Source organism: Oncorhynchus clarkii, chromosome 20, assembly GCF_045791955.1.
Source record: "Oncorhynchus clarkii lewisi isolate Uvic-CL-2024 chromosome 20, UVic_Ocla_1.0, whole genome shotgun sequence".
Taxonomy (NCBI): domain Eukaryota; kingdom Metazoa; phylum Chordata; class Actinopteri; order Salmoniformes; family Salmonidae; genus Oncorhynchus; species Oncorhynchus clarkii.
The window spans coordinates 58659865-58674936 of record NC_092166.1 but is presented as its reverse complement, the minus strand read 5'-3'; the positions used below and the strand labels follow the sequence as shown (position 1 = coordinate 58674936).

General features: G+C 41.8%; 1 protein-coding gene and 2 long non-coding RNA genes across 3 annotated transcripts; 2 read left to right on the top strand and 1 right to left on the bottom strand.

Moving 5' to 3' along the window:
* Positions 1-2461: 2461 nt before the first annotated feature.
* Positions 2462-3418, top strand: LOC139377123 (glutamate dehydrogenase, mitochondrial-like). The gene is made up of 3 exons (XM_071120145.1): positions 2462-2614; positions 2722-2784; positions 3055-3418. Exons 1-3 carry the CDS (start codon positions 2462-2464, stop codon positions 3274-3276), a joined length of 438 nt encoding a protein of 145 aa, XP_070976246.1. The 3' UTR covers positions 3277-3418.
* Positions 3419-11017: 7599 nt separating this feature from the next.
* LOC139376601 (uncharacterized) lies at positions 11018-12659 on the bottom strand. The gene is made up of 2 exons (XR_011627941.1): positions 12124-12659; positions 11018-11981 (listed from the first exon to the last, which is right to left on the bottom strand). It is a non-coding gene; the product is annotated as an uncharacterized lncRNA (long non-coding RNA).
* Positions 12660-12711: 52 nt separating this feature from the next.
* LOC139376602 (uncharacterized) lies at positions 12712-14549 on the top strand. The gene is made up of 3 exons (XR_011627942.1): positions 12712-12797; positions 13013-13119; positions 14460-14549. It is a non-coding gene; the product is annotated as an uncharacterized lncRNA (long non-coding RNA).
* Positions 14550-15072: the final 523 nt, after the last annotated feature.

The window sequence follows — 15072 nt, the reverse complement described above, 5'->3', positions numbered from 1 at the left end:
AGCGTCTCTCCAGTAAGCCACGTTTCCGTGAAGCAAAGAACGTTACAGTCTCTGATGTCCCTCTGGAATGCTACCCTTGCTCGGATTTCATCAACCTTGTTGTCAAGAGACTGGACATTGGCAAGAAGAATGCTAGGGAGTGGTGCGCGCTGTGCCCGTCTCCGGAGTCTGACCAGAAGACCGCCTCGTTTCCCTCTCTTTCGGAGTCGTTTTTTTGGGTCGCTGCATAGGATCCACTCCGTTGTCCTGTTTGTAAGGCAGAACACAGGATCCGCGTCGCGAAAAACATATTCTCCAGAGTGCCAGTGCCCCTTCGACACTCACTGTTTGGAAAAACAGGCGATGCGCTTTTGAGAATTAGTGTGACCTACACAGATAATTCCTTCAGGCAGGACAGTGCAGCAGTGCAAGGTGTGTGTAGACTTTCACTAGCGACTGGAGAAGAGTCATCCAGGGACTCACCTCTCAGGCAGGGGGACACTCATTTTTCTCTGTTCTCCATTTCACTGTAGTGTTTTTGCGGACTGGAGTCTGCAGAAACACTACAGTGAATACGGTAGTATTTACTGCAGTATACTATAGTATAAATGCTGTGTAAAAAGAGTAGTGTGTGTATATATACACTATAGTAATTACTGTAGTGTTTTTGCGGACTGTAGTATCCTGTAGTGTTTACTGTTGTGTTTTTGGTGACATTACTGTAGTATTCACTAAAGTGTTTTTGTTGCATTATCTTTGACATAGAAGTGGGAAGCCTTCACCTTGAGGAAACATACTGCAGAAATACTAAAAGAGCAAATGTTCCATAACCTGTAGGTCTGAGTTCTGAACAGAGTTCAGCGCTTCTGCTCTGTTCTTTAACCACAGGGAACACAATACACGGTCAGTACTTGGCATGTAGGTTTCTCACTTACAGGTGGCAAAAATTGGGATACGGGGGCAGGGTACTGTATATATAGTACGTCCTGACACTTGTTAAATCACACTTTATTAGAATTGCGATTCAAAAATCTTGATACATTTTAGAGCACACATTTTGAAACAATATGAAACACATATTGCTGGGGAAATTCACAGTGACCACCACCTTTTGCTTTAAGCACCTTTATCGTTGGGAAAGTGATAAACTATAACCAAAGCAAGATAATGATGATTGTGAGCACTTATGAATGCATTTTTCATACAAGCTCAATAAAAAACACAAACATTAAAAGGTAAAAGATACAACATTCAAATAATAAGGTGAGAGGAACAGCAGGCTTTAGCATAATTGTTCATCAAATTATACATCCCGTAAAATAATGTTTCTCTTCTGATCTGCCCTGGAATGTTCAGTGCTTCCCTTTTCCTCCTTCAACCTCTTCCTTTATTTCACCCTTTATGTCTTCCTCTTTTATGTCTTCCTCTTTTATGTCCTCGCTCTCTCTTTTCCTCTGCTCTCCTCTTTCCTCAATGCCTAGCTCTGCCATTTTCTTCTCGACATCCTCTGTCGTCTCGACGCTCTGTCTCACTCTCTCTCTCAAGGCTGGGAAATCATTTGGGAATATCATTAACGTCTCACTATTATCCTGCACCATGATTATCCCAGTAGTATAATACACATTTATAGTGCCTGCCTTCGTTTTCAGTTGTTTGAAATATTCCTTAGATCTTTCATCCCACCGTTTTCCCTCAGGATAGTGTTTCAGTATTTCCTCTTCCCATGTAGAACCATTTGTTGTGTAGAAAATGAGGTCGCATGGAGCATTTTTTCTTTCATCACGATATAAAGTCTCTGGATTTTCATGCAAAACTTTTTTTTAATATATTTTATTTTCCTTTTTATCTGTCATCCCCTCAGGGTAGGGGATGAGGGGGGGCAAATTGTTCAGTTGTTTTACCTCTGCCATTTCTAGATGTGGCGACTAGATTTCCTTTGACTCTTTGTTTACTACCACCTGTAATAAAGATGTTAATGTATTTATTATCTAGGTCACTCATTAACAACATATTCTCTTTCACAAAATAGCCAGGTTAAATATTAGGAGCAGGGCCCTGTATTTCCTTGACTAATATTGGAAGTCTTTCATCTGTACTCACTCTGGAGCTGTGTGTCCGCTTTCTGATCTCGTCTCTCTGTCTGTAGAGGATCTGTGTTCGTTCAGTTCTGAAGACTTTTCCTCTTCCTTTAACAACCTCGGTGTAGCAGGAGATACAGTACTGTGTCCCCTCTTGGAAATTGTCTCTGTGTTTTCAGAGTTGTAAGGACAACTGAAAAGAAGACCGTGAAAGAAGTGTAACTGGTGATATTTCCGCTGGCCACTCCCGTACATAACGTAGGTTACATTAAGGTGACGTGCCAGAGCCTTTCTGATGTTCAGGTTTTGACTGAATGAAAACGATACTAATCTGAAATGTGTGAGTGAACCCAGATGAAACTTCAGGGATGAATGTTGATCGACTGGATATACTTGAAAATACGATGGTTGCCAATGATCATGTTACATTGCTACATTGCCATGTAACTATTTATCTCTCAATCCCTCGCTGTCTCTGTGTCCATTCAGGAGAGTTTGGAAAGCAGGGAGGACCGATCCCTGTTGTTCCCACTGCTGACTTCCAGACCAGAGTCGCTGTGAGCACACACACACACACACACACACACACAACCTATGTGGTATGGAAGTGATGTGGTGTGTTGGCAGTTTGGTAACACATCTTTCCTTCCTCTCTCCACTCCAGGGTGCTTCTGAGAAGGACATTGTTCACTCTGGGCTGGCCTACACCATGGAGAGATCTGCCAGGGTAAGAGTGTGAGCGTGCGTACACGTGTGTGTCTGTGTGCGTGTGTGTCTGCGTGTGTTGGTGAGGTTAGTGCCGATGAGTCAGATCCTAGAATTTAATCATATGTTCTCTATGAGACAGACTGTGATAATGACAATGCCCCCGCCCTGGCCCGGGGCACCTCTCAATCACACCACCATGTGTCTGTGTATGTTTGTGTCAATGTGTGTGACTGGTTTTGCCAGTGTAACTGGTATCTAACTAGTGTTTGTGTGTTTTGTCCCCCTGCAGCAAATCATGCGTACGGCCAGTAAGTACAACCTGGGTCTGGACCTGCGGACGGCTGCGTACGTCAACGCCATCGAGAAGGTGTTCAAGGTCTACAACGAGGCCGGCATTGAGATAGTGAATAGTTCTTTTTTAGCCTCTTTACGACATTATTCCATTCAAATGAGTTTCTTCAATCTACAGGAGACGGAGCAGGCAGATTATATATTGTTTTCTTGGTTTTAGAACTACATTCTTTTGCAGCATTAGGGCCATTTATTTAAATTTGCCCTGCTAACTTTACTACTAGAGTGCAGTTTTTTCCCACCAGAACAGCTAGATATGTAATGAGGTGCATACTGGAGGCAGAGAAGTCAGGCGCAGGAGAGCGTAAACTGATTTACAACAGTGTCGTTTAATATCCATAAACCACCGTCAACAGAACAATACAAATAAATGGTAAATACAATACAAGACAATACAATACAATACAATACAATACAATACAATACAATACAATACAATACAATACAATACAATACAATACAATACAATACAAAACCCGGTAAATACCAGCATACCGTTGCATAAGCACTACAAGAAACAATTACGGACAAGGACATGGGGGGGAACAGAGGGTTAAATACACAACATGGAATTGATGGAATTGGAACCAGGTGTGATGGAAGACAAGACAAACCCAATAGAAAATGAAAAGTGGATCTGCGATGGCTAGAAGGTCGGTGACTTCGACTGCCGAACGCCGTCCGAACAGAGAGGGACCAACTTCATGCGTTCACCTTTCTATTTCACTTCAGATATCATGATATGTGAAGTGAAATTAAATCAAATGGGAAACGTAGCAATCAGGCTGGTTCCACCAGGCTCGATTATGAAGGTAAATTGGGACAAAACTCGAAACTGTTTTGACCTTTTACCAGGTCAAATGTCACCAACCTGATTCAAGTGTCCTCCCTGTCCATTTATAGGAATGCTCACAGAGAGGGCATGTCTGCGTGATGCTGAGGGTCCTCTTGCTGGTCTTCTCTATGTTGCATGTTTGGCTGAAAACTGGACATCTCAAACAACTGCAGCAGGCAATACTCATAAACAATGTACTTCCTCATCTTATGAGCTGGGGTTGACTGTGACAGGGTGATATACTAGACAGCCAAGTGATGAACTGCATTTTGTTATAAAGAAAGGACAAAGCTTTTTGATAATGCACTTCACAACCAAAATGACTACTGCTTGTATCTGTTAGGCTGTGTAATTAACCTACTAGTTTATCAAACCGGGCATAACATTGCAACATTACCGTTGTTGATGAAGCCATCTGTGTAATCAGGGCAGTAACTAGGGCAGTGGTTCTTAACCTTGTTGTAGGTACTGAACCCCACCAGTTTCATATGAGCATTCACCGAACCCTTAATTGGAAAAATAAAATATGATTTTTTTCAAATTCAAAACATAGGTATATATTTTACTGGTGCACAAAATTAACCGTGCATCAACATCACTGTTTCAAAGAACAAAATCATCAAAACATGATTTTCACACAAAAACAAAAACATAATAATGAATATTTACTGCAAATTCTGCTGTTGCCTTTCAGAGACCAGTTCAGAAATGCGCGGCTTAACCTTGGCAAGTGGCACTCATGTCATTTTCGCAACTAAGTCTGTTCCTTTTCTTCGTTTTTATGTCCAGCATCGTCGAAAAGGATTGCTCGCAAAGATATGTTGTAACAAACGGTATGAAAATCTCCAGAGCTTAACAGGGTAAGTTACCATTTGTTGACACCAAAACGTTGAAAGCGTTGTTGTTCTGAAGAGTTGCTGTTGAACCTGGCTCTGCTGAATTTCAATGATTTCATCGAGGTATTCATCATTGACATCTGTTGTCTCAACACTAAACGTGAACGGCTGTCTCACCCATGCTGGATATGACTCTCTTGTAGGGAAGTATCCGTCGAGAGACTTTGCAAGCTCATCTAAGTTTTGGCAATTGCTTGCTTCAGTTCCGCGGAAACAGAAATGTCTCCGATTCCAGATACATCTTCGATCTTACTTACACAGTCGTCCAGCAGGGGAAAGTTTGCGAAGTTTTCGTTCTCTGTTCGTCGTTTCCATAACCGTAGCTTTTTTTGAAAAGCCTTCAGGTTTTTCTCCGCTTCGATGATGTTGACTCCACCGCCCTGCATCTTTTGATTGAGATGATTGAGAGCTGCGAAGATATCAGCCATGTATGCTAAAATGAGAATGAACTCAGAATTTTTGAAGCAATCTGCATGACAATGTTGGTGCTCTTGCAAACACAGGGCTAATTCCACACGCACGGCAAAAACATGATTCAGCACCTGTCCCCGGGATAACCACCGAACGTTAGAATGGTACAGAAGTACCTCGAATTCAGAGCCCATTTCTTTACACTGAAGATGCGGTGCTTCAGAGCACTAGTTCAATTTTTAATACTTCTGCCAGTTTTGGAGGCAAGGTTTTTGTTGCCAACGCATGCCTGTGCAGAATACAATGCCTAACAATGATGTGTGGTGCATCTGCTTTCCCTAGCGCACCAAAACCAGACTTTCTTCCCAGCATGACTGCAGAAACTGCAGAAACCATATCCCACGAAAAATTGTTGTCTTTGAAGAAGTCATCCACAAGTTTCTTCACATCGGCTGCCTTAGTTGTTGTTGTTGTAAGAGGCTTACAAAATAAAAAAATCTTCCTTTATCACGTCGTCTTTCACATAGCGCACGAATACAGCAAGCTGGCTTAGATTGGAAACGTCTGTGGTCTCGTCGAGTTGAGGCTGAATTTTGCCGGGCTTGAAATCAGATCTGAAACTACTTGAGCCAAGATGTCTTTGCTCATATCCTCTATTCTGTCGCTGATGGTGTCATTTGAAAGAGGAATTTGGGATAACTTAACTTCAGCCTCTTGTCCCAGCATGATATTCGCCATCTTCAACACAGCTGGTTTTATGAGTGTTTCACCAATGGTGTGCGGTTTGCCCTGCTTTGCGATCAGGTAAGCAACTTCGTACGATGCTGTGAGGATCGGTTTGTTGATGGGTACAAAGCCGAGAACAGTCAGAGTAGCCTTTTCATCGAATCTGGCTCTCTTCACCTTGAATTCAGCGAGCGTTGTGTTCTTGTATTTTCCATCTCCATACAGCTTAAGGAAGTGTTCTCTTAGTTTTGCCGGTGCTAGACTAGAATTGCTCAACTTGGCATTGCAAATAATGCAGTTAGGACGCTGACTCCCATCACGTTCCGTTATACATGTGAATCCATATTGTACATATTCGTCCGAGCACTTTCTTTTTTTGCTCGACATAGTAAGTATGAAGGGATTAAAATATTAAGAAAGAAATCACAAGACGTACCATCACGACAGTCACAAGTCGACTACTGAGCGCACCAAATTCCCTGCAGCACAGATAGGCCAAGCGATGTAGCGTGATCACCTGCAGCCAATGATGGCCAAGCGGGGTGTGTCATCACAAATCATATGAGTCGGATGTGTGTCTTGACCTCCGCCGAACTCCTGAGACTTTCGATCGAACCCAGGTTAAGAACCACTGAACTAGGGTCAAGCTAATTCTAGGTTGTCACTAGTTACCATAGCCACAAAGTCATAAAGCCTGCCTATTTCTACAATGACTCTTCTTAATTAGTGCTAGGCCCCTATTTTTTCCACTTCCTGTCTGACGTGCCCAAAATAAACTGCCTGTTACTCAGGCCCAGAAGCCAGGATATGCATATAATTGGTAGCATTGGATAGAAAACACTTTGAAGTTTGTGAAATGTTAAAATAATGCATGAGACTATAACACAATTGATATGGTAGGACAAAATCCAGAGAAAAACCAACCAGAATTTCTTGTGGTTTTGAGATCCCATGCTCTTCCATTACAACGTATAGGGACAATGGTAAACCTGGCTCCCAGCTTGCAATTTTTATGGCTTCCACTAGATGTCAACAGTCTTTGTTCAAGGTTTCAGGCTTGTTTCTTCCCAAACAAGGAAGAATTTGGAGTTTTGGAACCGGGAATCACAGTAGGAAATCAGTCTGTGGGCGCGCGACGAAGAGGACGTGCACTTGCTAATTTTACTTTTCTATTGAACATACTTCTTTCTGTATGAAATATTATAGTTTAGTTACATTGTAAGGTACCTGAGGCTTAAATAGAAACTAATAGAAACTTTGTTTTACTTGTTTTAACAAAGTTTAGCTGTAGCTTTTTGGTTTCTTTTGTCTACATGTTGAACGAGTTGATTACTCAAATCAATGGCCCCAACTAAACTTTTTAGGGATATAAAGAAGGATTTTATATAACAAAACGACCATGCATGTTGTAGCTGGGACCCTTTTGGATTGCAAACAGAGGAAGATTTTCAAGTAGTAAGTGATTATTTAATTGCTATTTGTGATTTTATGAAGCCTGTGCTGGTTGAAAAAATATGTTGATGTGGGGCGCCATCCTCAAACAATCGCATGGTATGCTTTCACTGTACATCCTATTGTAAATCAGACAATGCAGTTAGATTAACAAGAATTTAAGCTTTTAATTAACAGATATAAGATACTTGTATGTACCAAATGTTTAATATCCATAATTGTTATGATTATTTATTTGAATTGCGCGCCCTCCAATTTCACAGGAATTTGTTGACAGGTGTCCCACTAGCGGGATGCCTATGCCAGATTAAAATGTGATTTTAAACCTAACCCTAATCTTAAAACACACTGCTAACCTAATGCCTAACCTTTATTTAGGACCAAAACGAAAATGTTGTTGTTATCATACATTTTTAAGCTATAGACGATTCTGACTTTATAGGTGTGGTAACAAATTACACCCTAAGTCTATGCTTTACAGATGTAGACTGACTGTAGCTCCAGATTGGATCAGATTCAGGCTGGTGACACCATTACGGGTTGTTGCTCCTAGTTCACTGTATCAGTCAGACTCAGACATAAGTTAACTACCATTAACTGCATCCATTATTTTGATTTGCAGTAAACGATAAAGAAAACACTTGTGTGAGCTACGAACTAACTTGCAAATCTGCCTTGTAGGCTAACATTAGCTAGCCTGCCTCACTTTATAAAATAATATGGTTACCTCCATAACCATCAAGAACGTTATTTAACGGCATTAGCTAAGTTATACCAGAAGTCATTATATTTCAGTATCTCTGGTTATACTGACCACTACTGGTCGTTGCAGACCAAGCAGGCGTTACTGCTGCATAATTGGGAGACGACGAACTCCAAGCACCTGTTCTGCATACTAGCTGGGGTCCTTCAGCAGAGCATGTCAATCATAGAACTTTGGCTGTGGACGAATGGTCAATCTGTATCGGGCCCGTGATCCTTTGAATGTTTTATGGGCTATGAAACAATAGAGCGCCTTTCAATGAAGGGAAGCCAAGTGGGCGGAGGGGTGATTTGCAGGTGGAGCTTGTCCAAAGGGGGCATGATTTGTTGACATAATTGTAATCCAAACCCCACTTGAATTTACTCTAGTTCTAAACTCAGTTTTAGACGGGACTGACTTTATGACCAAAATGTTTCCATTTACATTTTACCGCCAATTGGTAGTTACAGTCTTGTTTCATTGCTGCAACTCCCGTACGGGAGAGTCAAAGGTCATCTAAAACACGACCCTGCCAAGCCGCACCAATGTGTCAGAGGAAACACCATACAACTGGCAACCCCAGTCAGTGTGAATGTGCCCGCCACAAAGATTCGCTACAATGGAAGAAGAACATTTAGGCTGGCCAAATCCACCCCTAGCTCGGACAACACTGGGCCGATTGTGCTTTGCATCATGGGTCTCCTGGTCGTGGCCGGCTTTGACAGCCCGGGATCGAACCCGGGTCTGTAGTGACACCTATAGCACTGCAATGCAGTGTCTTACACCACTGCGCCACTCAGGAGGCCCCTTTGTAGTCAAAAGGTTTCTGACTCATATCGATGCCACATAAGCTGAGTTACTTGCTTTACAGGGACAGTCACTCTTTAGTCTCTGATCCACCTCTACGCAGACGACACCATTCTGTATACTTCTGGCCCTTCTTTGGACACTGTTAACAACCCTCCAGGCAAGCTTCAATGCCATACAACTCTCCTTCCGTGGCCTCCAATTGCTCTTAAATACAAGTAAAACTAAATGCATGGTCTTCAACCGATCGCTACCTGCACCTACCCACCTGTCCAACATCACTACTCTGGACGGCTCTGACTTAGAATACGTGGACAACTACAAATACTTAGGTGTCTGGTTAGACTGTAAACTCTCCTTCCAGACCCATATCAAACATCTCCAATCCAAAGTTAAATCTAGAATTGGCATCCTATTTCGCAACAAAGCATCCTTTACTCATGCTGCCAAACATACCCTTGTAAAACTGACCATCCTACCAATCCTCGACTTTGGCGATGTCATTTACAAAATAGCCTCCAATACCCTACTCAACAAATTGGATGCAGTCTATCATAGTGCAATCCGTTTTGTCACCAAAGCCCCATATACTACCCACCATTGCGACCTGTACGCTCTCGTTGGCTGGCCCTCGCTTCATACTCGTCGCCAAACCCACTGGCTCCATGTCATCTACAAGACCCTGCTAGGTAAAGTCCCCCCTTATCTCAGCTCGCTGGTCACCATAGCATCTCCCACCTGTAGCACGCGCTCCAGCAGGTATATCTCTCTAGTCACCCCCAAAACCAATTTTTTCTTTGGCCGCCTCTCCTTCCAGTTCTCTGCTGCCAATGACTGGAACGAACTACAAATATCTTTGAAACTGGAAACACTTATCTCCCTCACTAGCTTTAAGCACCAACTGTCAGAGCAGCTCACAGATTACTGCACCTGTACATAGCCCACCTATAATTTAGCCCAAACAACTACATCTTTCCCTACTGTATTTAATTTATTTATTTAGCTCCTTTGCACCCCATTATTTTTTTATTTCTACTTTTACTTCTACTTTATTTCTACTTGCACATTCTTCCATTGCAAATCTACCATTCCAGTGTTTTACTTGCTATATTGTATTTACTTTGCCACCATGGCCTTTTTTTTGCCTTTACCTCCCTTATCTCACCTCATTTGCTCACATCGTATATAGACTTGTTTATACTGTATTATTGACTGTATGTTTGTTTTACTCCATGTGTAACTGTGTCGTTGTATGTGTCGAACTGCTTTGCTTTATCTTGGCCAGGTCGCAATTGTAAATGAGAACTTGTTCTCAACTTGCCTACCTGGTTAAATAAAGGTGAAATAAATAAATAAAAAATAAAAAATAAAATGGTTTCCCGGCTTGTAAGTAAACGTTTCACTCTAAAGTCTGTTTTTTCGGCACGTGACAACCACCATTTGATCTGATCCAGAGTGCCAAGGTGTGTGTAGACTTTCACTAACAACTGGAAAGGAGTCATCCAGGGACTCATCTCTCAGGCAGGGGGACACTCATTTTTCTCTGTTCTCCATTTCACCATAGTGTTTTTTGCAGACTGGAATCTGCAGAAACACTACAGTGAATACGGTAGTATTTACTGCAGTATACTATAGTATAAATGCTGTGTAAAAAAGAGTAGTGTGTGTATATATACACTATAGTAATTACTGTAGTGTTTTTGCGGACTGTAGTATCCTGTAGTGTTTACTGTTGTGTTTTTGGGGACATTACTGTAGTATTCACTAAAGTGTTTTTGTTGCATTATCTTTGACATAGAAGTGGGAAGCCTTCACCTTGAGGAAACATACTGCAGAAATACTAAAAGAGCAAATGTTCCATAACCTGTAGGTCTGAGTTCTGAACAGAGTTCAGCGCTTCTGCTCTGTTCTTTAACCACAGGGAACACAATACACGGTCAGTACTTGGCATGTAGGTTTCTCACTTACAGGTGGCAAAAATTGGGATACGGGGGCAGGGTACTGTATATATAGTAGGTCCTGACTCCTGACACTTGTTAAATCAAACTTTATTAGAATTGTGTTTAAAAAATCTTGATACATTTTAGAGCACACATTTTGAAACAAAATGAAACACATATTGCTGGGGAAATTCACAGGGACCACCACCTTTTGCTTTAAGCACCTTTATCATTGGGAAAGTGCTAAACTATAACCAAAGCAAGATAATGATGATGGTGAGCTCTTATAAATGCATTTTTCATACAAGCTCAATAAAAAACACACATTAAAAGGTAAAAGATACAACATTCAAATAATAAGGTGAGAGGAACAGCAGGCTTTAGCATAATTGTTCATCAAATTATACATCCCGTAAAATAATGTTTCTCTTCTGATCTGCCCTGGAATGTTCAGTGCTTCCCTTTTCCTCCTTCAACCTCTTCCTTTATTTCACCCTTTATGTCTTCCTCTTTTATGTCTTCCTCTTTTATGTCCTCGCTCTCTCTTTTCCTCTGCTCTCCTCTTTCCTCAATGCCTAGCTCTGCCATTTTCTCCTCCACACGCTCTGTCATCTCGATGCTCTGTCTCACTCTCTCTCTCAAGGCAGGGAAATCATTTGGGAATATCTTTAACGTCTCACTATTATCCTGCACCATGATTATCCCAGTAGTATAATACACATTTATAGTGCCTGCCTTCCTTTTCAGTTGTTTGAAATATTCCTTAGATCTTTTATCCCACCGTTTTCCCTCAGGATAGTGTTTCAGTATTTCCTCTTCCCATGTAGGACCATTTGTTGTGTAGAAAATGAGGTCGCACGGAGCATTTTTTCTTTCATCACGATATAAAGTCTCTGGATTTTCATGCAAAATGTTTTTTTTATATATTTTCTTTTCCTTTTCATCTGTCATCCCCTCAGGGTAGGGGATGAGGGGGGGCAAATTGTTCAGTTGTTTTACCTCTGCCATTTCTAGATGTGGCAACTAGATTTCCTTTGACTCTTTGTTTACTACCACCTGTAATAAAGATGTTAATGTATTTATTATCTAGGTCACTCATTAACAACATATTCTCTTTCACAAAAAAGCCAGGTTAAATATTAGGAGCAGGGCCCTGTATTTCCTTGAATACTATTGGAAGTCTTTCATCTGTACTCACTCTGGAGCTGTGTGTCCGCTTTCTCGGTCTGTAGAGGATCTGTGTTCGTTCAGTTCTGAAGCCTTTTCCTCTTCCTTTTAACAACCTCGGTGTAGCAGGAGATACAGTACTGTGTCCTCTCTAGGAAATGGTCTCCGTGTTTTCAGAGTTGTAAGGACAACTGAAAAGATGATCGTGAAAGAAGTGTAACTGGTGATATTTCCGCTGGCCACTCCCGTATATAACGTAGGTTACATTAAGGTGACGTGCCAGAGCCTTTCTGACGTTCAGGTTTTGACTGAATGAAAACGATACTAATCTGAAATGTGTGAGTGAACCCAGATGAAACTTCAGGGATGAATGTTGATCGACTGGATATACTTGAAAATACGATGGTTGCCAATGATCAGGTTACATTGCTACATTGCCATCTAACTATTTCCCTCTCTATCCCTCGCTGTCTCTCAGTGTCCGTTCAAGAGAGTTTGGAGAGGAAGTTTGGAAAACAGCGAGGGCCGATCCCTGTTGTTCCCACCGCTGACTTCCAGGCCAGAGTTGCTGTGAGCACACACACACACATTATGTAATATGTTGGCAGTTTGACAACACATATTTCCTTCCTCTCCACTCCAGGAGCTTCTGAGAAGGACATTGTTCACTCTGGCCTGGCCTACACCATGGAGAGATCTGCCAGGGTAAGAGTGTGAGCGAAAAAGTTATCCTTTTTGATAAAACTATATTAAATATATTCACGTCACCAAATACCTGATTAAAACAGTAGTCTCAATAGCACCTTCTAGGGTAGCACCACGGTATAGCCGGAGGACAGCTATTTTCCTTCCTTTTCTGCATACATTGAATTCAATACAAAACCTGTGGCTCGTGCCTCTCACCCCCCCCCCCTTCATAGACCTACAGTACATGGTGATTATGATGAATTCCGGAGGACATCCTTCAACCATTCAAAGCTATTGCTGAATGAACTGACATGTCCATCCAAGCAAAGGATCAGAAAATGTACGTAGAAAATGTACCTAGTACTACACGTGTGATTTAGAAGCTTGCCGAGTTAGTGACATTGTAGGATATATTGAGATATTGAATAGTTATTTTTTAGCATTTTTACGATATTATTCCATTCAAATTAGTTTCTTCAATCTACAGGAGACGGAGCAGGCAGATTATATATTGTTTTCTTGGTTTTAGAACTACATTCTTTTGTAGCATTAGGGCCATTTATTTAAATTTGCCCTGCTAACTTTACTACTAGAGTGCAGTTTTTTTCCACCAGAATGGCTAGATAACGCTAACAACAATGTAGTGAATTTTTTGTTGAAGAAGCCCTTTCATTGCCCACATCAGATTCTGCATATTCAACCTGTGCAACACAACTAGAAGGTTGGAGAAACAGGGGTACTGCATTTTTGTGCATGTAAGAGTTGGCATTGGTGCAGGCCACCAGCCATTGACACCAGGAAGGGTGGGGCCATGGACTGCTTACGCCAAATCCTGACTCTCGGCGTAATGCCTCAAGAACCCGGGATTCGTCGGGCCAGGCAATGTTTTTTCACTCCTCAATTGTCCAATGTGGGCGATCGTGTTCCCACTGGAGCCGCTTCTTGTTTTTAGCTGATAAGAGTGGAACCTGGTGTTGTCGTCTGCTGCAATAGCCCATCTATTATGATGAGTTGTGCATTCCGAGATGTCGTTCTGCACACCACTGTTGTACAGTGCCATTATTTGTCGGTTTGTGGCCCGCCTATTAGCTTGCACAATTCTTGCCATTCTCCTTTGACCTCTGTCATCTACAAGCTGTTTTTAGCCACAGGACTGTCGCTGACTGGATGTTTTTGTTTGTCGCACCATTCTCGGGTAAACCCTAGGCACTGTCGTGCGTGAAAACCCAAAGAGGCCAGACGTTTCTAAGGATACGGCGCCGAGCGCCTGGCACCGACGATCATACCACACGCAGTGGCTTAAGTCATTCATATTCCCCATTCTAACGTTCAATCAAACAGTAACTGAATGCCTCGATGCCTGCTTTATATTAAGCCACGGTCACGCCACTCACTGTCTGTTGGAGCGAACCATTATTGTGAACGGAGTGGTGTACCTAATAAACTGGCCACAATGTACAACAATATGGCTGTATTTAAATGTGTAAATAGTGTTAACTTAATATAATGTATATAATATTATTTTATGTGTACTGTAGCTGTTAACTGTATTTAGTAATAATATGATATAATGTTGTATTGACTGTCACTCTTCCTTCCGAGGCCAGAACAGACAGTAAAATGTGTCCAGTTCTCACTAGGTTATGTTTATAGAGGAATATGTCAAATTCTACCTAGCAGAGCTGGCTCTGGCCCTCGACCACCTGCACCATCTTGGCATAGTTTACAGAGACCTCAAACCAGAGATGCATTTTGTGGGACGAAGCAAGGGGACAAGATGAGGGAAAGTTCCGCTAACAAGGGCAACTACTAGGAGCTTGCAGAGGTAATTTCATATCATTATGCTTTACTTGCTGAGCACATGGACATTTCTTCGGTTTTCTCTGTGATGTCGAAATAAATCCATTAAAAGTGAGATTAAAAGAGAGGTTGACACAGTCTATTTTTTTTCACATTGGCAAATGGAGGAAACCACAGACATCAGCTGTCACTTGCAGTTGTTGTCAGGTATGCGGATGATTCGGGCTTTATTCATGAACTTTTCTTGGGCTACTTTGATGTGTCAAGTGGGCGAGATGCGCAGTCTGTGTTTGACTTTGTCGGAGTTGAACTTAATGGAGAAACTTGTTGCCCAAACCTATGATGGCACTGTTGTAATGGAACGTACAGTATCTGCTATTTACAGCGAAATGCCCTCCTGTTCCCTGATTTAAGAGGAGATGACTACTCCACTTCCAGTGTCAACTCTGTACTGAACTGAAGCCATGTCTCATGTGCCCTCTCATTCACTGGC

Bases quoted from the DNA above. Each gene is read 5' to 3' on its own strand.
- LOC139377123 (XM_071120145.1), top strand. From the start codon at position 2,462: ATGGTTGCCAATGATCATGTTACATTGCTACATTGCCATGTAACTATT. The intron at 2,615-2,721 runs GTGAGCACACAC...TCTCCACTCCAG, and splicing joins ACTTCCAGACCAGAGTCGCT to GGTGCTTCTGAGAAGGACAT. The intron at 2,785-3,054 runs GTAAGAGTGTGA...GTCCCCCTGCAG, and splicing joins CCATGGAGAGATCTGCCAGG to CAAATCATGCGTACGGCCAG.